Raw genomic sequence first — 24,299 nt, forward strand, 5'->3', positions numbered from 1 at the left:
GAGCCCTTTTTTGGGGGGGGAAATTTTTTATAAAATGGGTTTTTTTTTTTTTTTTTTTTTTTTTTTAAGAATGTGTTGTTAAAAGATGAGGAAAAATTTTTGATTTATGCATAAAATTATTTTATTGAAAAATGTGTAATAAAAAATGAGTTTTGAAAAAATGAATTTTTGATAAAATAAGGCCCAAACAAGCCCTTAGATTCCATGTTAATTTAACTAACAAAGTGATTAGATTGAAACTATTATGAAACTTTAGGGATGGGTTAGCAAAAAAAACCTTAAGGACTAATTTGGAATATACTACAGGTTTAAGGACCAAATATGTATTTTAACTCATTAAATTAAAGTTTGAAGGTTTAATTAGAGGGAACTAGTAATTACTAATTAGTGGGGTGCACGGGGCAAACATGCGCATCTGCATAGTCAAAAATGAGTCTCGTTTCACAAAATTTATAAATTATTTATAAATAATATAATTTCATTTTCAATTATACATATTCACAAGCATCATTCACTTTAAACTATGTATAAATTATTCCCAAAAGCTTAATGACGTAGTCAACCTTATTTTAATTAAAAGGAAAATTTTATTTTTAGATTGAAGTTCTTAAAGAAATCTATGGAGTGATACGGATGCTAGACTTAATTTAAACATATTAGGAATCACACTATATGTAGTGGCCATTAATTAGGATTAGCCACAATTTCAACATATCCTTTATAATCTTGAATAAAGTCTAAAATTTAACCTTAATCTCAATCCATTGGGTCTACCCAAGTTTCAAAAATGCCCCTCAATTATCCACTCACTTCCCAAGAAAGCTCCAGTACCAACTTGAACACAGACATCTGACTTTGATATCATCTTGAAATAGGGTATTGCCATCACTTTACTTAAAAGTTATAGTTCGTGACACAAATATAATATATCTTATTCTACACAGAATCAAGCTCGATAATTCATACCAAGCTTGGTCCCTTTGGCCCACCTCGTTTTAAGTGTGCTCCTACAATACTCTTCGATTTACTTTATCTATAGAGTCGTGTTCTTTTCATTTTCCTAACCTGATCAACATCAAGCTACACTCAATACTAATGATACTCTCATTAAAGGCCCGTGAAATTGAGATCATGTAACTTCACATCTATTAACTCTTCAATGACATATAATGTTGGTGAAGTGTTAACGCAAGTAGAATAACATGATCATGATCTCTTGGGATCGTTAAGGGTCGAGGAACATTTCTATACACTTCGGGGATTGGAATGAGTATTGAGTGTAGCCCCTTCAAGACACTATGGGCAACATATAACACAACAGCTGAAGACATGACCCTGCGCGGAAGTAATAGCTCTTTGGAGAACATTCAGCCCTTGTACGATCCAGCTAGTTTGGAAAAATCATCTTTTATTTTTATCTTTATTTTTATTTGTAATTTTTTTTTCCCGAATGCGTGCAGGCCCCATTAACCAATAAAATTTGTTATACCATTCACAAATTCACCACTTCTCATACACAATATGACTAATATTTGCCAAAAAAAAAAAAAATACCGAAAAATAGCATCGTACAAACCTCTGAGAAAAACCACATGCATATTTATCAGAGGAATTCCATCTTTTCAAAATACAAATCAAGGGTAAAAATGAAATCACAAATGGAAGTCGGACAGCATCAGAATTGCAGTCATGGGGGATTGGTCGTAAGTATATTTTATTGAGAATTTGACTTTTCAAACTTGAAAAATAGTTACCCTTGTTTGAGCTATATTATTTCTATAAGAATGCATTTCTGAATAATGTATTGATGAAAAATGTGTAGTTAAAAAATAAGGAAAAATTTCGAATTTGAGTGTAATATAATTTCATTGAAAAATGTGTGATTGAAATGATGTTAAATCACTGTTTAAAAAAAATGCGAGTCAAACAGGACCTTAATAAGATAAGCGCTCAACAAGTATTCGAAGTCTGAAGCAAAACAAGATCATATTCATTCTACAATGAATTAAACAAAGCTAATAACTTCTTTGGTGTGAATTTATAAGTTGATGTAATGTAAATACTATTGTATTGTTAATTCAGATATTCATTTCACTTGATGCAAGAGTATAGACCACCATGTTCCCAATTATTAACTATTAGGTAATGGTGCAGAGATCAACCACGCTAGTTCTCAATTCTCTACCTTTTTTCCCAATTTTTTCATCTAGGTATCAAAAACAGTAGTTCAGATTTAGCTGACCAGTGAGACTGATCTGTCCAACTACATCCGTTTTAACTAATCCGGAGTCAGTCAAGAAAGCATTACCAAGCATGATTGTGAGTTCGTCTTAAAGCACATCCTTTAGCATGTCTCACCCAATCAATAACATGCGAAAATATTTAGATTTGGCTGTTACAATATGAACTCAACGGTTGCGCCAGATTGCATTTCCATTCTTGGGAAGGCGAGGAACTACAACAGGTGCACCACGGACCTTATCAAGGGCAAAGGTTATCCTCAGTGGCCGGCCTAGAAATGCCTGAAACCAAAACTATCTTAAAAATACAATATTGTAGAGTAAACACAAGCGAGCATCCTTTGCAGATAAATTGGAGCATTGAGCATACTCACCTTTCCATCCATGGCATCTTTTGCACATGTGGCCTCATCTTCTTTCAAGAAATTTACAAAACCAAAACCTCTTGATCTACCACTTTCTTTATCGTACATTATCCTCACTAAATACACAAATGGGCACAAATTGTTCAGCACAAACGGAATGCCATATTCAGTAAGAAATTAACTTATGCAATCCAAAACGTTCGCCTGACTTCTACGAAAGGAAAAAGAACTGCGGTCGTGGATCACAAAAATCGTAATCGCCACTCAAATAAGGTTACATTGATTTCGAAAACTGAAATTTTGAAGAGACATATTCTACGTTCAGTTGTATACCAGTTTTTCAACTCTATATGGAAATAAAGAAACTGCAAATTTTACACATTACTTTTACCCACTCAAAGGTACCCATATTCCCAGTGAAGCTTATGATGCAATATAGAAAGAAGAAGAATTTATGGAAAAGTGGGACCAGCGTCGCACGAAGTAATTTTTCAGTGTCCATTTTTGGAAAATTTTGGGTGAAAACGCCCTAATGAGCAACACTTAGGGGCTTCACCACTGATTCGAGGTCCGTTCCGGCCGAATTCAATCGTTTAGGGTTAATAAATTCGAATTTTAATTCCATTTATTGCAGATTAATCTGAATAATGACTTTTAATTTTCATCATTATCGTTAACTTCCATCATTATGTACCCAAAAATAAAATTGTACGAAAACGGGACACTCCAAAAAAATTACTTTTTTCCACTCAATCCCACTTTTTAATGAAATTGTCTTTTTTCTGTATTGCATCAGTTTATCAATATGATCTCAAACACATGATAATCTTGCTTGATTGACCAATCCTACAAGAAGTTCAAAATAATGATACTCCTTGATGTAACAGAATTGGATTGAGCTTTCGGACAGAAACTAAAGATTTTATATATTGTCAACTAACGATCACTGAGGCATTTAATCAAACACGTAAGAGAAGTGCTCCAATTTTACCTTCAGTTACCTCTCCAAATGAAGAAAAAGCATCCCTGAGTGATTTCTCATCCACTGACCATGACAACCCTTCATTCAAGACACCAACATCATTATCATTCACATATACCATGTCTATAAACAAAACTATAGAAATGATAACGCCAGGAAAAAGAGTGTACCTCCAACGAAGAGTTTACTGTTAGGTGGAGGCAAAGAATTTGACAACTGGTAAGAACAAAAACGACGCCAGTTATTTGAAGCTGGAAATGATGGGTTTTGCAATTGGAGTGGTAGAATTCTTCTGACAACCTGCAGTAAAGTTTTCATTGGATTCTAACAACCTTAGTTGTCAACGGATGCAGTTGTATAAAATCCCTTCGATTTTGTACCAATGAAACAGATAGAGTGGCCAAAGTTTTGTGATTATGAAACAAATTTCAAAGTAAATGGTGATAGGTTTAAAGATAAAATTTTATTCTCAGTGCTTATTACAACCTATAAAAGCTAATAAGAGTCGTCACCTCTCTCTACAAGTCAAATTTAAGGATAAATTCTAGGATAATTATATTATCACTATAAATTTTATTATGTACACCTCAATTTTCTTATTTACTTAAATATTTTTAAGTAAAATTATATAATTAGGGTTTTAATTTATTTTTTAATTAAATAAATTATTGTAACATCACAAGTATAAAACATAATTTCTCTCTTTCTTTTTCCTCAACATCATATTGTTCATAGTTTTTCTAACTACTTTTGCTTTCTTCCACGGTGGCAAGATAATTTTCTTTTCCTCAGTTTGTATCAATTAATTATGAATTTGCATGTATTTAGTTCACTTTGTATCAATTAATTATGAATTTGCATGTATTTAAGTGCGATTCTTTTCATATTTTAAGTGAGAATAGATTTATATACAATTATTTTCACGTTTGCCATATTGCAGGTAAGAGGATGATTTTTAATTGCTAAATGAGTTTATAAATTTGTATGTATATACTCATCATAATGTCCATGAATTTGTATACCTTCATTAAGGGAAAGCATACTCGAGGAGCTATTCGTATGTACTAGGATTGGACGTGGTTTGATTTGATTTGATTCTAAAGAGAATCGAATCGGATTCAAAATTTTCGAATATTTAATAAGTGGAATTGTCAAATCCAAATTTAATTATGGAACCATTCGAGTTTGGTACAATTCGATTTGGTTCAATTCCATTCGGATCCCCAATTTCGTACTATAATAATAATGTTTTAATAATTACAAATATATATTAATTCAACTAATGACATGTTCAATCTTAACTTTTACAAAATAATGTAGTCCAATCTTATGTATCTTTTGCGTCTCTTTTTACTGAGTGCTTCGTAGATTTAATTGTTAAACATGAAGAGAAGGATGACGAGCTCATAATAATTAAAAAGGCGTTGTCTAGTTTCAATTCGATTTCTTCAAAATGGTAGAAACGACACCACGGTATAATAACAGATTTTGGTAAAACTTAGGTCAATTTGATTCTTTTGGGTGTGGACTAAAAATTAAAAATAGAAAAATCATATTTTTGGATTTAAGCTAAATTAAGCAGTTAGCAAATTTATTTAGAAAAATTTTTTTTTGGCTTATTTAAAATAAATAAATTAAAAAATTAGGAAAATTTGGTTCTTATTCGATTTTTCAGATCTCGATCTAACACCAAGAATCGAATCGAACCCGTTAATTTCTCGATTCAGATACCTTTCGGGTATTTAACTTAAGAAGAACCTCTCAGTTCGGTTCGATTCGGGTCTGGTTCGATTTTGGAGTTTTGTTCAACCCTAATATGTACTGCACTAGTCATAATGATCCATGACTTTGCATATAGAATAATGTTATTTAAGTCCACTGGGATTCAATCCCAATCTAGGTGGTATTAAATAATATGTTAAATAAAAAATGAAATTAAATGAGTTATTTAATTTTACCTATTAATTAACGTCACATTAACGTCATCTAAATTAAGATTGCAACCCCAGTAATCTTATAAAACATTACTCTTTGTGTACATGTAGGTCTACGAATTTGTGCGTGCATTATCTTTTCTGAACAGTATTGGCCCATTAGTGTTGGAACAGATGGATAAATTTGTGGTTTCTGAATTTGTAGTCCTTTTCGGTTGGGGCCGTTCTTGTGTGACAACCTCCAGAGGGTCGTCCAAGGGTTTTAAGCCCTTTCGATTGAGTGGTGCTCGTTCCATGAAAAAGGATGGTGGGCCATGAACAAAGGTGAACCAGCCTGCAAATGATTAGCATTTTAAGGCCCACTTAAGAAGTATTCACTCCTCTCTCCTAAGCTAGCTGGTTGTATTCTAAATTCATTTTTAACTACACATTGTTCAAATAAAATAATATTACATATGGATCCATATCTTTTCCTTACTTCTTTATCGTTCATGCTTCATATATAAATTTTTTTGGAAAAAATCTATTCTTAAAAAAAAATTACATCAAACATGCATTTAATATTTGATTACTAGAACGGTATATTCAATTGAAAATTTTAATGACTTTTGAGGATTTTAAAACTTTAAAGGTTTTCAATGTGAACTTTTTTGACTCCCTAAAAGTACTACTAGTATATCTGATTGAGACTTTTATAAAGTTTTAAAAAGCTTTTAGAACTCATAGCGTATTCAATTAAATTTTTTAGAAGTTTTTAAATTTTAATAACTTCTAGAAACTTTTATAAAAGTATCTGAAGTACTAATTTTTAAGGAAAAAATACTCATGTAAAATATAAAAAAAAAATTTTATTAATCATAAGATTTTGGGAGACTTTCACAAAAAAAAATAAAAAAAATGATATGTATTTTTTTCAATATTTCTTTTTCCTTCTACGAACATATAGTTATAATTAACATTTATTTTTTCTATTGATTATATTTGTTTCTATTTATCTTTCTTTTTCTCTTATTATCTATCTTTATTTTTTATGAAAAAAATTAAATTGAATTCTTATAATTATTTTCTTTTTTCATTCATTTTTTTGTAAAGAATATCTATTTTGTTTTATTAAATTATAAAATTTTATATGGCAAATTTATAATTAAATTTAAATATATTGATTTTTTTTATTTAATTGAGATCTTAATTTTTTTTTCTTTTTAAAATAACTTTTTATTTTATGGGAAAGGGGAAAGGAAATTGTGAGAATCATCACATTGCATATAAGAATTTTATATTATTGAATTAGATCCACGTGAATTTTACTTCAAATGAAAGATTTCAAAAATCTTTTGAATTTTACAAAAGTCTATAAAAATTTTAAAATAAAAGTGTATAAAAGTTTACCAAAGACTTTCACTAATTTCATATAAATTTTAAAAAAAAAAATCTACGAAATTCACAAAAGTTATCACTAAAAAATATCATCAAATTTTTGAAAAGTCCCAATTAAATACACCCCTTAGTGAAGTTTATTTGCAAGGGTTAATAACACTTTTGGTCAATGAACTTTCAAAAAAATCTCAATTTGATTATCCAACTTTAATTCGTCTCATTTAAATAATTAAATATCAATTTACTTCCAATATTAGTTACTCCGTACTCGGTTAACCCCACATCCTTTGTTGTTATATTGATAAACTTCAACACATGATACGTAGTATTATATATTGTTTCATAAAATGTGTAGCTACTGTAACAAATTTATAATATTTTAGAAAAATATTATCACATAAAGCACTAAATTTTCCATAATTTCACGTTGACCGGTTTCTAAGTAACACGATAACACTTGGCTATCGGTCGTACTTCATACACTAATTGAAGTTTATTTAGGGGGTGTTTGTTTTTCATTTTTGTAAAAATTGAAATAAAAAATATAGCCATTATGGCCCCGCACAAGAAATAAAAATTTAAATTTGGTGACTTGATACGATAAACAACGATCATATTTTTCATTTCAACGAAGGAATAATGAGAAATACTTAGGGGCTTGTTTGTTTCCCATTCTTTTCTGATTAAAATAAAAAATGACCGTTATTCGTCACATCAAATCACCAAATTTGAATTTTTATTTCTTATGTGGAGCTCATAACGACTATATTTTTTATTCTCATTCTTCCAAAAATAAAAAACAAACAGGGCTTAATAATGTCTCCTAATTAAAAGTCGGTCCAGCTGGTATCTCACGTTGCTCTGTATTGACAGAAATAAATTTCAATCACCTAATTTTAAATGACCATCACAGCTCACTTTATTGACTTTTTTTTTTACTTTTTTTCTTTTTTTTTTTTTTTTTTTATCAATCGACGGACTTACTTTTTTGCCTTTCTTTCAAAGTGCACAATTATTTAACCTTTTAACTTTTATAAATTATATTGTAAAATCCAGACTAGCACTATTTTGCAAATGAAAATAAAAACATAGTGAAAAATAAAGAATCAATGTAAAAAATTCAAACTTGATCTATAATCCAACATTTTTTTTTATATCTATACTCTATTTATAATTTGTAACATATTGTAATAATTTTTCTGTATAGAATCAACAAATCAATCCATCCTAACAACCTGAATCTTTTGTATGTCAAAATCAAACAATAATTTGATCGTTAATTGTTGTTCTTGTTCTTCTTCGAGTGACCCGAATGTAGCAATAAACAGCAGCAAAAATGGCAGTAACAAGGCCACCAATGATAACACCCCCACCAGCTGCTGATTTATCAGAAGAAGAATGATGTACTTTATTCTCCTCCATTTCTTCTTCTGGAGCTTCTGCTTCTTCACTCTCCTTTTCTGATGGTGGATCTGCTATGCTTTTCTGCTCCTTCTCAAGTAAGGCTCGACCCCTCAGCCTCAGTTTTTGTGGGTTTTTTTCTGCATTTACAGATCCACAATCCATCGCCTGAACCATCAAGATTGTAGCAACTAGTAAGAATAAGATCAGGTGGAAGTGGTGGAATCGACCCATTCTAATTTATATCCAAACACAAAGATTATATTTTTCTGAAGAAATATAGAACACCAATATTTGGGTATTTGGGGAGATCTAACAAGCTGAGCAGTGTTTTGGGTGAATCCTGAGTGGTCGTGTCTGTTATATATATATATGGAGAGAGAGAGGGCGATAGAGTATCTAGGTTGGGGTTGGAGTGAGGGGGTATGGTCCTGATTATTTGGAAATTCCTGCTGTTTGAAACTGGCAAGAAGGTTCACCAGTTCAGTTGACACGTTGAGAAATTGGTCTAAAGTTAAATAGTATGATTGAATTCCAAAAAACAAGACGAAAGGTGATTTATCGATATCGATATAATAAGCATGTGCTCAAAAAGACCTCCTATACCCTCCCGCCAAGTAGTATTGGCTGTGCAACCATAATCAAGAATAGTAGTCGCCCGATTAATTAAAATAGATAATCGGACACAAGACATGGTTTGAACTTTTACGATTATGGATTGTGAGGTTGAATCTTTCGATCCACAGAATGATCGTTTTGATGTTTATGATTCTTTACAAAGGCAACTCTAGAGCTTATTAAGTCTGTATTGCTACGATCTAAACCTTTATTTTGTAGCGTGAAAAAATAAAAAATTAAGAACTTGAAACCCTGACAATTTTTTGAAAACTCAAACGATCTATCGAAATCAAGAATAAAATCTTTGATACTCGAACGTTGAATTTAAATATAGAGTGAATAGTCTCAATTTGAACTTGGGACTTAAACTAATAATTAGTTGTTTATTATAATCCTTGAAGACAAAAAATCATAAATAAAAATTTATTTTTTATTTAAGTCGGTCGGTGAATAGTAAAACATTAATATCTGTGTAGAAAGGAGAAAGGTATTTCGTGTTTCGCGTCAATATTGGACGGTGGAAGCGTAGCCAACTGCCGCACTTAAACAAGAAAACAAAATTCAATTGTAAAGCACTAAAACAAAGGAGAAATAGACAGAACAAGACTGCTTTCACCCAATCCAGTTAATACCACGCTTTGTGTTGTCATTCAGAAGTCGAGTCGAAATCTATTATCCTCTTAATTAATTTTTTCAATGCAATTTCGATATTTTGTTACATATATCTTATTAACAAATGAAAATAGACTACAACGTGTAATATGTTGATCTGTCAAAAAATATATTGTTCAGATGTGATTTAATAAAGGACATAAGTCCGTAACAACACATTTGACTTCGGAGAAACCATTTATCAAAATGAAAAAATTGCAACACGAATCTTTTTTTCTTTTTTTTTATCATTTTTAGGGAAAATCGTGGCAACTGTCCATAACTTTTTCATTTTTTTTTTTTTTGCAGATTTTATCCTAATCATCATTTTGTGTAAGCAGAGGTTCCCAACCTTTCATAAATATACACTTGAGATCCATTTGGACGAAAACAGTCCAAAACATCGTCAGTTGATCGGAAAATATATTATTCAGATGTGATTTGATAAAAGACATAAGTCCGAAACAACACATTTGACTTCGGAGAAACCGTTTATCAAAATGAAACAATTGCAACACGAATCTTTTATTTATTATATTTAGGGAAAATTGTAGCAACGGTCCCTAACTTTTTCATTTTTTTGCAGATTTTATTCTAATAATCATTTTGTGTTAGCAGAGGTTCCCAACTTTTCATAAATATGCACCTGAGATCTGTTCGCGAAATTATTTTCTTTCGATTTCAAACCACCGCAAGTGTACGGTTCGTTAACAAGTAATAAAGTGGATTAGTTCAAATTTTACCTATCGTAGCCTTAACCGAAACTAAATTACCAAAGTGAATGTAGACCTAATTAAACCCCAATTATGCAATTTTTTATGATTAAATTGAAATTAATATGCAAAACAATAATTTAAAACTTTAGAATGAAATCAATTGTTGAGAACGCACGTTTGTTGTAATCAATAGAAATTAAACACACTAGGATCACGATTTTCCATGCAATTATCACTTTAAACTCTAGTTCACAGTATAACAACATAATTCAATTGTTGACGAATCAATGTTTCTAAGTCTGTCCAATACTCTCTCTCGAGATGTATCAAACCTATTTCTATATACCACCGACCTATATTTCTATGACAAGTGCATATGTAAAAATGTATGTAGTTTTATGAACACTTAAAGATTCACGTAGGGCGTAGCGGTATATTTATATCCCCTATCGGACCCTATGATGATTTATATTATGTCGAATCTATTCCAATTCTCTTGAATACAAGAATAAATCACCCAAACTCACACAATCATGAGCCCTTAATTGCGGAAACAATAAATGCATATAAATCATTCAAAACAAAAGAAATATGTTTTAGTGTCAAATTGCAAAACTAGAAAATTAAAGATCCAACTACATGGTGCATCGATCTCCTAGCATAATAAAAATCTAGCCTAATATAATGGGAAATAAAGAAAAACAATAATTAAAACCAAGGAAGAATATCACCCAATTGATTCTTGAAGTGAAATCTTGAATCTTGAAGTGGATTGCCTTGTTTTTGCCCTGTTCTTCCTCTCCAAATCCTCCAAAATTGTGTATATTCCCCCCTCTTTATGTTTCAGGGTCGTCTGGTATTTATTGGAGGCAGAATTAGGTCAAGGAAGTCGCCCAAAAACCTTACTAAATCGTGTTTGAGTCGAATAAGGAAACCTGAGATTTCGTCACATTTTTATACCATGCTACCGCATGGTTCAGAAGTTTCAGCCCAGATTTTTCCCTGTACTGCCTTGTGTGACCGCAAGGAATTATAACCATACGGCCGCATGGTTATAGAAATTTTTTCACCGGATAGCTTTCAGTATTTTGGTCATAACTTTCTCTCCCGATCTTCGATTGAAGTGATTCAAAGTGCATTGGGAATAAAACTCAAAGATCTACACTTTTGATAGAAATAGGTTTCCTCAAATTATGATGTTTACTATGCCAAAAATGGATCTCAAGTAGAGACTAAAAATCACGAGCATAACTTTATCGCCTGAAAGTTGATACTTGATAATATTTCGACCATATTTCACCTCTTGAATCCTTTCCTCATCCGATTGATCTCTAACACTCTTGAATCTTCATTCCATTTCCCGTCTCATCTATGGATTATTTGCAACTTGGTCCCCGAACTATCACTTTACTCCATTTTAGTCTTTTTTCGGCTCTTTTCTTCTGAATTTCACCATGTTCATCGGCGTTCCCTATAATTCACAAATATAACGAGATTAAGTCACAATTCAATCATTTTGCTCATTATTAAGTCATGTTTGTGACCTAAATAAGTGTGCAAAAACACACTTATCAAGGTCCATTTGGACGGAAACAGATCAAAACATTGTCAGTTGATCAGAAAAATTATGGAATCAACATCCAACAAAACTGTCCAAAACATCAATAAAACTATCCAAAACATCGACAGTTGATTGGAAAAATTAAGGGATCAACATCCAATAAAACTGTCCAAAACATCGGCAGTTGATCGGAAAAATCAAGGAATCAACATCCAATAAAACTATCTAAAACACTGTCCAAAAAGTTATCAACATTCAATAAAATCCTCGCGATATCAAATAGTTCAAGGAATTTTCCCGGTCAAATGACGGTGTTTTGAATGGTTTCAGTCAAAATGAACCTCGGGTGCATATTTATGAAATGTTAGGGATTTTCGCTGACACAAAATGAAGATTAGGATAAAGTTTGCAAAAAATGAAAAGATTAGAGACTGCTGCTGTAATTTTCTCTTATTTTTATTGCGAGTTTGTCTAAACTTTGTAATTTTATTATACAAAATTATCCTTTACGTTCATGTTAGACACCATCTCCGCCACCCAAATCTAAGGATCATGGGGGCACTCTCTCTACGCCAAATATTAGTCATTAAGAAAATTTCTCGGAAATGGACGGTTGGAATGGTCCAACTAAAAAAGGGCAAGGGAGTATTTGGGCATAGTCTTCTTCAACTAATGAGACCTCAATTTTGAAGACTTTGAAATATCTTTTTGATAGATACCATCTATTTGTATGGAAAATTCGCTGCTAATAAATCTAGTCCAGTGTTCCCCTCCTTTCTTTACTATATTCGTAGAAAATCTTTAAAAAGTGTTCCATAACCTTGTTAAATAACGATTTTCTTTTATCCATTATGTAAAAGGAAAAATTAGTTATAAAATGAAATTGATTATTTACATACCCATGCTACTATTACATAAAACTACAGGTTGTCATCCACAATGAGCCACAGAAGCAATATATTAATTATTTCTTCTTCACGAATGGCAATAAAAATCATAATTGGTCTAGAATACCAGTGAAACATCTTTTTCAGTCTAGATGTGTCCACCTTTTGCCCACTGGATGGCAGTTGGCCTAAACTTAATTAATTTCAACTTAATTTGGATTACTAGTAAAATTTCTTTACAGAATTCTAATGTTCCTTCCCACTGCTTTTTGAAATTTTCAAATTCGATGACTTCCACGAATAAACCTCCGGTCCCATTTCTGTCTCTTTCCTTCTCTGAAAAATTCTTCGTAAATTAAATCGCCGAAAAATGGGCAAATATACTCGTAGGTTACCTAACATTCATGTCCCACGACTGACCATTATTGACCTCTTTAAAAGCTCCCAAGTTGGTGATTATGGCCGGTTACGGTCGAGCACGCAATCAACTCGACCAAAGGCATCAAGATTTAGAGTGCAGACACTAGTCGACTAATCAACATCCATGCCCTAGTCTTGGTCAATCGAGTATCAATGTTTGGTTTTGAACAAGCCATTTCTTGTACAAATGTTGTAATGGCTGTGATAACAGGTCTCTTAACCACCGTGCCACACCAACAAAGTTTGAGTCAACATATTGGAGGGTGGCATTTCACATATAATTTAATCACCCTTTCATTTCTTAGCTTTTATATTTGCGTACACCTTTTGTCTCCAACATATTGATTTGACTGTTAGGACAACAACGAAGGAGATATTCCCACAACTTTTTCCTGCATCTCAACCCTCAACTAACTTAAACGCCATAGTCACACCGACTAGAAAAATCGAAGTCATAAATTTTGAGCCTTATACCACTGCCAAGAATCGATCAACCAAGAAAAAAAAACAAAAAAATTAAAGACAGGGGCATAGATAACTAAATATAACTACAGAGTCGCTGTCAAAGTCAAATTGAAAATTACTTTCAAACATGAAGGAATTGTTGGTACGATGCCACCAGAATTGTATATATTTGACATTTTGTTTATTGTTATCAGAGGATAACCCGAGCATCCACGATCAAAAGAGATGTTCAAATTGTATCTTTGGTTAATCGAGCATGGTGAGTCATAATTTGTAAATTGTCAAAATATAGGAAAAATTGCAGTAGCGATCCTTAACTTTTCCATTTTTTGTAAATTTTATCCTAACTTTCATTTTGTGCTAGTGGAGATTCCTAACCTTTCATAAATATACATCTAGGTCCATTTGGACGGAAACAGTCCAAAACACCGTCAGTTGACCAAAAAAATTAAGGAATTAACATTCAATAAAATTGTCGAAGTATTAGATAGTTCAAGGAGATGGTGTTTTGGATGGTTTTCGTCCAGATGAACTTTAGGTGCATATTTATGAAATGTTAGGGACCTTCGCTTACACAAAATGAATGTTAGGGTAAAGTCTACAAAAAATAAAACGATTAGAGATCGCTGCTGCAATTTTTCCTAAAATATATCGATCGCATTGGTGGATAAAATTGGATGCTTGATCTTGATAATATTTTATTTTTATCATTAGGATTTTGTCTATATTTGGAGAATAAGAAAAATTGTATGATTAGTGCCAATTGAATGGGATTGTATCGTGATCGCAAAAAGTAAGACTACTTGATTATGAACGAGTCAACTAAATTCTTAGCTCATAATGTACCCTCAAAAGTCAACTCAAATTTTTTGACGTGCCAATAAGTGATATCTTGTTGGAAGATGGATCTCAATACATTGAGAAACAAGGCGTAAACGATTTCGGATCATATAATTGCAAGATGAAATCCGTTAATCATTTAATTGAGACGATAGTCACTTCGAGGAATTTCCTAATGATTGATCAAACCCGAGCTCAGTAGTTCAACGTTGGGATTGTTGGACTTGATGTTGTGATGTGTTCACAACACATTTGCTTTATGAAAAATGGAATTTGAGGGGCTATACATATTCGAGGGGCAAATCAATCTTTTTTTCCAGCTCCTATGAATTGTCGATCAAATTGGAGGGCAATGATTCTTCTTGTTTTCTTCATGGCGCAATTCCACAACCTGGTTATGTACTTCAATTTAATGATATATTCTTCAATTAATATGAGTAACTAATTTCTTTATTTATGGTAACGATTGTAACCAAATTTAAACCCTTAAAGTCAAACTATCTTATTAGATAGGGCCATGCTATAGCAACAGGGGGAGTCAGCCCCCCTGACTGAACCCCACAAATAAGGGGGGAGGTCCCATGTTTTTTTGCGGGCTCCACCCCCATTTGTGGGGCTCTTGTCAAGGAGGCGGTTAGCCTCCCTGTTACGGGAGCACAATTCCATTTGATATTGTCAATTTGCCCAATGATGACAGCCATTGGACGAGCCAATTTATGTCTTAAAGTAGAAATAAAATGGTTCAATGCTCACGTTATTATGAAATGTTTTATAAGTGTTCTAAAAATAATATTTGAATATGTGACACTGTTAATTAATTTAAAATTAATACAAGGGAGTATATATACATGACAATGACTGTTTAATCATTTATTTAATTTCTAATTAAGTAAAATTTGATATTAATTAGCATCCATAAATGTGATTAATGAAATGCATTCTTGAATGTGAAGTTCAAATTAAATTAATAACACTGAAATGTATAATTGAAGATGAATATTATTGTTAATTAACTGAGAATTAATAATAGAAAATGCATATACTAATGAAAGTAAACACTGAAATGAATCTATTAAATGTCAATGTATGTTGATATTAACTAATGGTTAAATAAATTAAATACATATTACAACTGAAAAGTAAGGCGTTACTGAAATAAGTGAATTATAGTAGAGTTAGAATCGTCCAAAAAATGATTCTCACTTAATGTGATATTTAATATATTATAGATGTAAAGTTGGAGGAACTAATTGTATTCCTTTGTTTCTTTGGCCAATAATTTGTGGTGACTGTTTAATAAATCATGATGAACCCTTACTTTTAATGAAATAAAAGTAGAATCGATTCAATAAACAAAAGCTCAGGTCACTATCGATAAGTTAATTATTTAAATTTTGACTACATTATTTTGAACTACTAAATATAGCTTTTAGAAAACAAAAACATGATTTTCAGTTATTAAAATGAACCCAAAATATACCTTCGTAAAAGGTGACAAGCTATAAATTTAATTAAAAATCTCTTAGCATACCAGGTAAGCTGGAGTACTTGACTGTAAAAGAGTGAACTCGATAATTAATTGAGAAGTTTTGTGTAATACTTTTTCTTAAACTTTAGTTGAGTCCAACTTATCACCTTAGCCTGTATTTGGTGGAAATTAAATCAGGAGTTTAATATAAATCAAAGTTAATAATTACACTTCATATGATCCACAACTTTTCAATCATATATTTCATCAAATTTTGTCAAAATCTACTAAAAAACTGATTTTAACCCCACTAAACAAGGGCTTAATTTATTATCCAGTTCCAACTTCCAAGGAGTCGGACGAGCTAGTTCTCAGGGACTACCACAAAGAATATTGCTATACTAGCAATATTAAAGACAAAATGAGGAATAAATTGAAAAAGGTTACAATAAATACTTCTCATGGCATGAAAAAACTTAATAACATTAATGAGAGTCACATTAGTCAGAGTAACAAATTTACTGCTGTTTGCAATTTTTAACTTGAGAAATCTTCTATGCATTTAATACTGCTATTGCTGGACCATATTCAAGTCTCCCAAATCAATTACACTCACGTAAAATAAGCACTGCTGATATCAGTAACTTTGTTCATTACAACCTTTCTTCCAAAAAGTGTGACTGCAAAATTCATCACCCTGGCTCATAAGTTCAAACCCTGTGACCTTTCTCTTTTTCTTGTGACATTTCACATCTCACACTTTTGCCTGTGATTTGCTTCAATACATTTTTATCTTTTCTATCCTGGAGTTTTTATATATATTCTTCGTTCTTACGCAATTTTTGTTCAACAATGTGTTACGTTTTGGATTGAACAAGATTGATTAGGCAATTAAGTAGAAAAAAAAGATGATGAAAAGTTCAGTTGTTTGCTTTGTACTTCTCTTCCTTCCATTAGTCATCCATGCGAGGCCCATTGGCAAGCTACACTCCTGTAAGATTCTTTCTTGTTAGTAGTACAAGAAATTTCACTTTTAACTCCAAAAAAATAAAAATAAAAATAAAATAAATAAATAAATAAATAACAGGTTTTGAATTTTTCGTTGTTAAAAGTGAAATTGCCCAGTGAAGGTTGTCTTTATGAAACTAACAAATATGTTTGTCAGATAACGGGCATCGCCATCAAAGAGTGTTGTCTAGCAAGAAGGAAGCAAGTGTGAAACCTGATTTCTATGTGGATCACAAGAGGGCACCATTGATGCACAGAAGAGATGACACGCTTCAGATTGCAGGGTCGAGGTTACCGGATTGTTCACACGCGTGTGGATCGTGCACACCATGTCGACTGGTTATTGTTAGCTTTGTCTGCTCATCGCTTGAAGAAGCTGAGACATGTCCAATGGCCTACAAATGCATGTGTCATAACAAGTCTTATCCAGTTCCATAATATTTCATTTTGTCTAAGATTCTTTGTAGTTTTTTTACCTAGAGATCTTACAGATTTCCTGAGTGTAATCAAAGAGTTTCGAATCGGTGTTTTAGAAGCGTAGCTAGTTTTCCTTGTCAATGACTTCCACATCTCACACATGCTGACTGTACCAACCATTGGTTAATGGATTTAATCATTACAATAGAAATTAATTTTCCTTCGAAGATTAAAACCATATAAATAAAATAATCTTAGTAACCTTGAGATCATTGAATTATAAAAATCCTTATACATAGAAAGGAGAGATGATAACTTTTTGAATGAGCTTTTAATAGTCTAATCAATTGCTTTCTCCCTTGTTCTCCACTAGGTGTATTTCCTTTTCAAGAATGTAAAAAGTGGCCAACCCTAATTGTCATATGAAAATATGACAATAAAGTGCATATTTATAATGTCCTATTAGGGTTTGAAAATTGCACAAATTTCCTTGGACTTTATCGTAGTAAACCAATTAAGTCACACACCTTTCATTGGAGCCAAGAGAAGGACCTAATCGGACTCACATAACCCAAACTCCAATAGATGTTTTCAATTGGGTCAATTCTTGACTAATTGAGATACATCTATTAATCTCAATTTATTCTACCAAAAAATCGAGATTGCATTCTCGAGTCGAGTAATAGTTATAGAAACAAATTATGATTTAATAACAATATCCTCTGATTATCATTCCACAAATCAACCCCCATTTGTCTGATTATCATTCCACAAATCAACCCCCATTTTACCACCAATATGTTGAAAATGGCAAAATGACCGTTTTTACCCTTCAACATGTATTACCCTCTAAGTACCATTTTCATATGGCAAATTCGTTGTGATCAAATCACAATGTAAAGTCCAACGATCTCATTGTCAACCTACTGAGCTCAGGTTTAATTTGTCTAAGAAAATACCTTAGAGTGAAGATCGTCTCATCTCAATGATTAATGGATTCCACTATTGTAAGTATATGATCTCTAATTGTTTCGGCCCGATTCCCAAAGCACCGAGATCAATCTTCTATTTAAGACTTCGATCATTGATACCTCAAAAAACTTGAACTAGTAATCAAATGTACATTACTCACTCAGAATTTAGGTGACTTGTTTGATAATCAAGTAGAGTTTCATTTCGAACGGTCACAAATGAGTCATCTATGCGGTTCCGTTCAATGTGCATCGAAACATATTATTGTTCCTATTTCAAGATCTAGACAAATCTTAATAAGAACAATACAATCTTATCAACATAAAGCGTCCACCTTTATATACTGATTGTGAACGACATAATTTTGATTATATCACGAATAGAGAATACATATGATTTATATAGATATTACACATCCGTCGAGTCATTATTTAGTGGGATCTGACTTGTACAAAATCGACGTATATGTCCTGAAGCGCCGCACCTCCCGTACTTACGCGGTTGTGGAAACTCTCCTATAGATGGTATTCTAGACGTCCGTCTAAGACCAGGAGTACGCGGTAGAACTTCAAGTGGCAACAAATTATTAAGTGCTACAATAAATCAGGAACTTCCCACTCGACTTCATTTGGTAGAGGAAATATAGTTTCGACATACGCCGTTATCCAAAAATCAGCCATGTAATAATGACTGCATGAGCTGTGTGTTGGAAATCATCTATACATAGCCACTGCAACAGCATGCGCATATGGAAAACTCTTCAACTAAAATTGTATACACGTGCAGGTATTATCATTCAAGTCTACAATGTATCCAACATTACGCTCGCATCTCACGGAGAAGCGAAATTGATCTAGTGGTTCCACAAATAGAGCTTTTGCCACTTCCAGAGTTTTGAATAGTTGATCTTTCTGCGCCGGAGCTAGCACACTCGTGCAATTATGGGATTCCTCATGTCGGTTATAAAACCACCGTTGCAACTTGCTACGAATATGTTCAATCATTGCGAAATTGGTAACTCTCGATCCTTCTTGAATAATGCATTGAGTGATTCCGCATTATTCGACGTCATCATGTTGTATCGATATCCTGGAAAATGTGACAGTGCCCAATGTTCGACCCCCATATCTAATAGATATTCCCATGCACTTTCTGATTTATGTTCTATTTCGCCCATGAATTTCGTAAACTCTTCAAAGCTGTAAGCTTCTGCAGCTCTCTTAAACAATACAACGATGCCACTGCCCCGGTACCTAGTCTTCAGGTTGCCCTGAATGTGGTACATGCAATAACCATGATGTGCTTCTGGAAAAACTTCGGCTATACCATTTATTATTGACTGCCCCCGGTCAGTCACAAATGCAAGGTTCTCGATATCCCTAATTACTTCTCTCAGCTTCGTGAAGAACCAACTCATTGCTAGATTAGTCTCTTCATCGATAATGCCAAATGCAAGAGGATAAATTTGGATGTTAGTATCTTGACATATAGCAATAATCAACTTCCCTTCATATCTAGCTTTTAGGGCTATACCATCAACTAGAATTAGAGGTCGCATTGCATTTCGAAAACCTACAATGCATTGTCTAAGAGCCATAAAAAAATACTTGAAGCGATTCTGCCCATCGGTTTCGATAAAAACGTCGAGTCAGAATTAGTTCTCACCATGTTGTGGCAATACCTGGCCAATTTGGCATAACTCTTCTTTGTCGAACTCATTAAATCTTCCAATGCACATTCTTTAGCCTTCCAGGCCTTCTGGTAACTCATAACCACACCATACTCCCGAGAGATGTCGTTGATGATATCTGTAGGTCTATGAATCGTTCGTGGGTCCTGAAACTTGTGCATTATCTGTCGACCAATAAACCATGATCAAGCTTGCCTGTGATTATTTTGACGAATACCCACTACACAAGTATGTTCCCGCGCATACTTGCAAACTACAAAGAACTTATTTGTGTCCATCTTTATCGCTCTCAAATGCCAACTGCAATTGTTGTCCACACAAATAATTGTGTATGTAGACTTGTTTGATTTTTTTTACCTTAAACTTAAAATTATGTTTTATTGCAATTCAGTACACAGCTTCTTGCAAATCTCTTTTCGTGTCAAACAATTGATCGATACGTAAATTTTCATTATCAGGAACTACACGCGAACAATTAGAAGACCGTGTACTAGGCCCAGCATGTGAACTCCCACCAGACTCATGTCTCTGCTTGGATGAAGCAATCAAATCCTGATTTGTAAATGACATTTCATCCTCGTTGTCTTGAATTTCCTCGTAAATCTTTTGTGTAATGGTGACATCATGGTGAGTAGCAACTGTCCCGGGAACAACCACATCATCTTCACGAGCAATCACAATAGTATCCTAAAAATCATTCTTGTTACGATCCTCTCCGTCAAAAACTTTGTGTTCAATCTCGAGGACATTTTTTTTCAACAAAGTTACGCAAATAAGAGTCATCTTTCGACCTTGGTTCAATTGAATTAGATGTTTTATTTGCATTTCAAAAATAACTTTCAAAGGAATCGAAATTGTTGAATGCTTTTGAAATAAAAATCCCAATTTCATATCGTATTGAGAGGAATCAAAGTTAAGCATGTTTTGTATTTCATTATACATTTTCGTAAACGATGTATTTTTTGTTATCGAAATATTAGCAACCCCTTCTCTTTCACTCGTCCATTAATATTCCTGTTGACCATTTTCTTTCCTTTGAAATTCGTCGAAATAACAGATTGGGACATATGTTTTTGCCATATCTGCATTACGAATTAAAAATTATCAGAACAAATTAGATTAGATGCCAGAACCAGGGGGGAAGGTCCGTTACGGACAGTCCGATCCGTCCGTAATGGACGTCTGGTCCGTAATGGACGAAGACATTTTCGTCTTCATCCGTTACGGACTGTTTGAAGTTCCGACGTCATATCAGTGCCGGCTTGAACTTCGGTTCTAATATTATTTTCTCTACCATTTAAAAAAATATACGACTTCAATAAAAATAAAATTAAATACTAGGAAAAGATACTTACTGAATTAAAGTGCTGAAATTTAACGAAATATTTTTGTTGAGGTTGATAACTGATAAGTTTATAAACTTTTGAGGTTGAAGTGGATGAAAAATGAAAGAGTTTTTATCGTGTTACAGTAAACTGATGAAAAGAGTGACTTCGTTTTCAAATCTCAGTTGAGAGGTGTTTGGATTTTAATTTGTAACTTAAGGATGTTTTTGTCTTTTTAACAGATTTCTATTTTTGTAATTGTATAACTCATTTAAGGGTATTTTTTGTCTTTTATACAAGAATAGGCCTTTGTGGTGAATGTCAATTTTTTTGGTTAAAGTGGAAAATTGGTCGTTTGACATGGCCAAACTTAAAAGTACCCCCCTTCTAAACTCACGTTTCCGATTTTCAACCCACCCCGACTTTCTAAGTCCATAACCCACCATCCATTCTCCTCTTCTTCCCCAAGGAGAAAGTTGAAGAACTTTCAATCCATGGTGAGACTATTTTCTTAATCCCCTCATTAGTTTGAATTTTTATTTTTCCCAAACTTTTTAAGATGTAATAAGAAGGGAGACGAATGAGGGGGAGTGAGACACACACGTGTATGTGATAATGGATGTATTAGTTTTGTTGCAGAAATTGTAGAGTTTGGTTGATTTTTTGATGCAAATGAAGGCACTTTAGAAAGCAGCTATGGTTCCTCTTGTTCTTGAAGCAATGGATAAGATTGTAATCAAGATTTTTAACGTTTATGGGAATATTTGCAGAGGGATTGCCAGATTTGATCAGCTTCTAGTAACCTATAAATGGTGAAAATTCGAAAATAAGTCACAATAATGTGGAGATGTTTTACAAGGAAAAGATTAATCTTTTATTTTCAGTTTCTTCAACTCTTGAATTTAGATTTGCAATCTGTAATATTATTTTAGAATTAATTAGGAGTAGATTATATAAATAGACGCTACTCAACCTTTCTTATACTCTTTTTTAAATGTTACTAATAGTACGATTTTTTACACATGTACACTATCTTTTTTTTTTTTTTTAATGACTGTGAGTATCCAAGTCAGCTTACGCCCACCTTGACTAATCTCACGTGGTCCTGAAGTTTACAATCAGGTATTTATTTTAATGGCTCTAAGGGGATTCAAACTGATGACGGAGTAAACCCAAAGTCTGACCATTGTTGATGAGTTTAATTTTTTTGTATGCATTATTTTGCTACTTGAAGGTTGTTTCGGTTGTCAAATTAGCAGTTGCAAGTTGGATTTTTTGGTAGGTTGAATTGATTTGGCCAAAAACTTCGTTCGGAAAGATTTGTTGATGTGTTCTTATGTGTTCTTTAAATATGTGTCTGATCGGTTATGCCTGGATATTTTGTTTAGTTTATTACTTAATAATGAATAGACGAGAACTATAGAGATTATTTGTCAGGACCAACAGTTAAATTGTCAGCAAGTAATGAACTATTATGTTTTGGAAGAAGTGGAACGGTATTTGTACATGAATAAAAGTTGCAACGATAATAATGCGATAATAATAATATAACATAAAATAATAAACGTCATCGTCGTAATATACAAAATACAACTTAAACTTTTTAACATTATTCCAATTTACGTGTTTTATGTTGGAATGGAGGTTCGAACATGTTGTCCGATTGTGACTGACTAGCTCATATCAGTGCATTTCCTGATTAAAACGTTAGACTCAGATTTAAATCGCTTATGTCGCAGGTGTGATCTACTTGGAGGACAACGTATACTCGGTGGCAAAATATGACACGATGAATCTCAAATGATTGTTTATACCTGAAAAGTTGAGATACCAATAATAAGCATTCAATAAAATTAATATATCGAACTTTAATAACATGCAAGTGACACTTACCAATAAATTATATCAAGCAATAACAAATAGGTGAGATCAACAGTTCAACTGTTTTTCCCAACATTTACTAATTGTTGAGTTCGACATTTTAAATATCGGTCTTCACGGTCTATTTCAATAGTTGAACTGTCAGTATTCACGATTAGCAACTAATGTGAATCATGCTCTAATGGGTGTGATTGGAACACATTCTTTATAGCATTAAGTGTGTTTATCAATACCAATTACCAAATGCCATAATCTTTACAAAAAAATTACCCATTGCTTTATTAAATAGAGAATCTTTCACAACATTTTATGGAGGACATTGTTCAAAATATTTTGCAAAACCAAACTAAACCTAATGAACGAATAATAATTTCAAAATTCTACATTAATATGAGGATATTGAATTTAACAATTCAAAAAATAATAAGGAAAAAATATTAAAGAGTTTATAAATGCAAACATCTCACCTAATAGACTTTGTTCGTAGAAAACTCGCAAACGTACGAGATTTTTGTACAAGTAATAAAATTTGTGAGTTAAAAATATTGTTTCACAAGGAATAAAATCTAATAGCTAGTTCAATAACTACTATTAAACTCGAAGTGTGGTAATATTAAAAGAATTGTTATTTCTATGTTTTCTATATTAATTCTAAACTAAGGAAGCAAATAAAATATTTATCTAATATGTGAATGTTTGTATTAGAATCGTGAATCCCCCTGTTACCATTTAATTCAACTCTTAATTCATAATTTAATAAATTCATGTGTTCAAGACAATTGATAATCTACTTTTATTCAATATTCTTTTCCAAAATATATTAAACATATGTTTAACACGACCTGATCATATTCTTAGTTCAAATTCATATGAAAAACATATATTAATTCACAACATTTAGCACGCATGATTGCACACGCGAAAGATATTATTCCTAAAACTTATTGTCCATGTGTTGATTTGCCGCGTTCTAAACTTATTGTGAGTATTCCTACACTACAATAAGCAACTTATTATTTAATTGGTGATCAAGCAATCAAATAGTTTAATGGGAATGCAAACTCAATCAAGAAAAAATCAA

The 24,299-nt window shown here is 32.5% G+C and overlaps 3 protein-coding genes across 3 annotated transcripts; 1 reads left to right on the plus strand and 2 right to left on the minus strand.

Annotated features, from left to right (window-relative positions):
* Positions 1 to 2,051: 2,051 nt before the first annotated feature.
* Positions 2,052 to 4,069, minus strand: LOC111386987 (glycine-rich RNA-binding protein 4, mitochondrial). Its single transcript, XM_023011496.1, has 4 exons — positions 3,758 to 4,069; positions 3,597 to 3,665; positions 2,615 to 2,721; positions 2,052 to 2,522 (listed from the first exon to the last, which is right to left on the minus strand). The coding sequence occupies exons 1-4, from the start codon at positions 3,903 to 3,905 to the stop codon at positions 2,409 to 2,411; spliced, it is 438 nt and encodes a 145-aa protein (XP_022867264.1). The 5' UTR covers positions 3,906 to 4,069; the 3' UTR covers positions 2,052 to 2,408.
* A 3,961-nt stretch (positions 4,070 to 8,030) lies between these two features.
* Positions 8,031 to 8,662, minus strand: LOC111386977. Its single transcript, XM_023011479.1, has one exon. The coding sequence runs from the start codon at positions 8,531 to 8,533 to the stop codon at positions 8,156 to 8,158; it is 378 nt and encodes a 125-aa protein (XP_022867247.1). The 5' UTR covers positions 8,534 to 8,662; the 3' UTR covers positions 8,031 to 8,155.
* Positions 8,663 to 16,754: 8,092 nt separating this feature from the next.
* LOC111386989 lies at positions 16,755 to 17,518 on the plus strand. The gene is made up of 2 exons (XM_023011499.1): positions 16,755 to 16,918; positions 17,091 to 17,518. The coding sequence occupies exons 1-2, from the start codon at positions 16,834 to 16,836 to the stop codon at positions 17,369 to 17,371; spliced, it is 366 nt and encodes a 121-aa protein (XP_022867267.1). The 5' UTR covers positions 16,755 to 16,833; the 3' UTR covers positions 17,372 to 17,518.
* Positions 17,519 to 24,299: the final 6,781 nt, after the last annotated feature.

This window comes from Olea europaea, unplaced genomic scaffold (genome assembly GCF_002742605.1).
Source record: "Olea europaea var. sylvestris unplaced genomic scaffold, O_europaea_v1 scaffold383, whole genome shotgun sequence".
Taxonomy (NCBI): Eukaryota; Viridiplantae; Streptophyta; class Magnoliopsida; order Lamiales; family Oleaceae; genus Olea; species Olea europaea.

Coding starts and splice junctions, on each gene's coding strand:
- LOC111386987 (XM_023011496.1), bottom strand. CDS start 3,905: ATGAAAACTTTACTGCAGGTTGTCAGAAGAATTCTACCACTCCAATTG. Junction 3,666..3,757: donor CAGTAAACTCTTCGTTGGAG/GTACACTCTTTT, acceptor TCTTGAATGAAG/GGTTGTCATGGTCAGTGGAT. Junction 2,722..3,596: donor ATTTGGAGAGGTAACTGAAG/GTAAAATTGGAG, acceptor TTGTGTATTTAG/TGAGGATAATGTACGATAAA.
- LOC111386977 (XM_023011479.1), bottom strand. CDS start 8,533: ATGGGTCGATTCCACCACTTCCACCTGATCTTATTCTTACTAGTTGCT.
- LOC111386989 (XM_023011499.1), top strand. CDS start 16,834: ATGATGAAAAGTTCAGTTGTTTGCTTTGTACTTCTCTTCCTTCCATTA. Junction 16,919..17,090: donor CATTGGCAAGCTACACTCCT/GTAAGATTCTTT, acceptor TATGTTTGTCAG/ATAACGGGCATCGCCATCAA.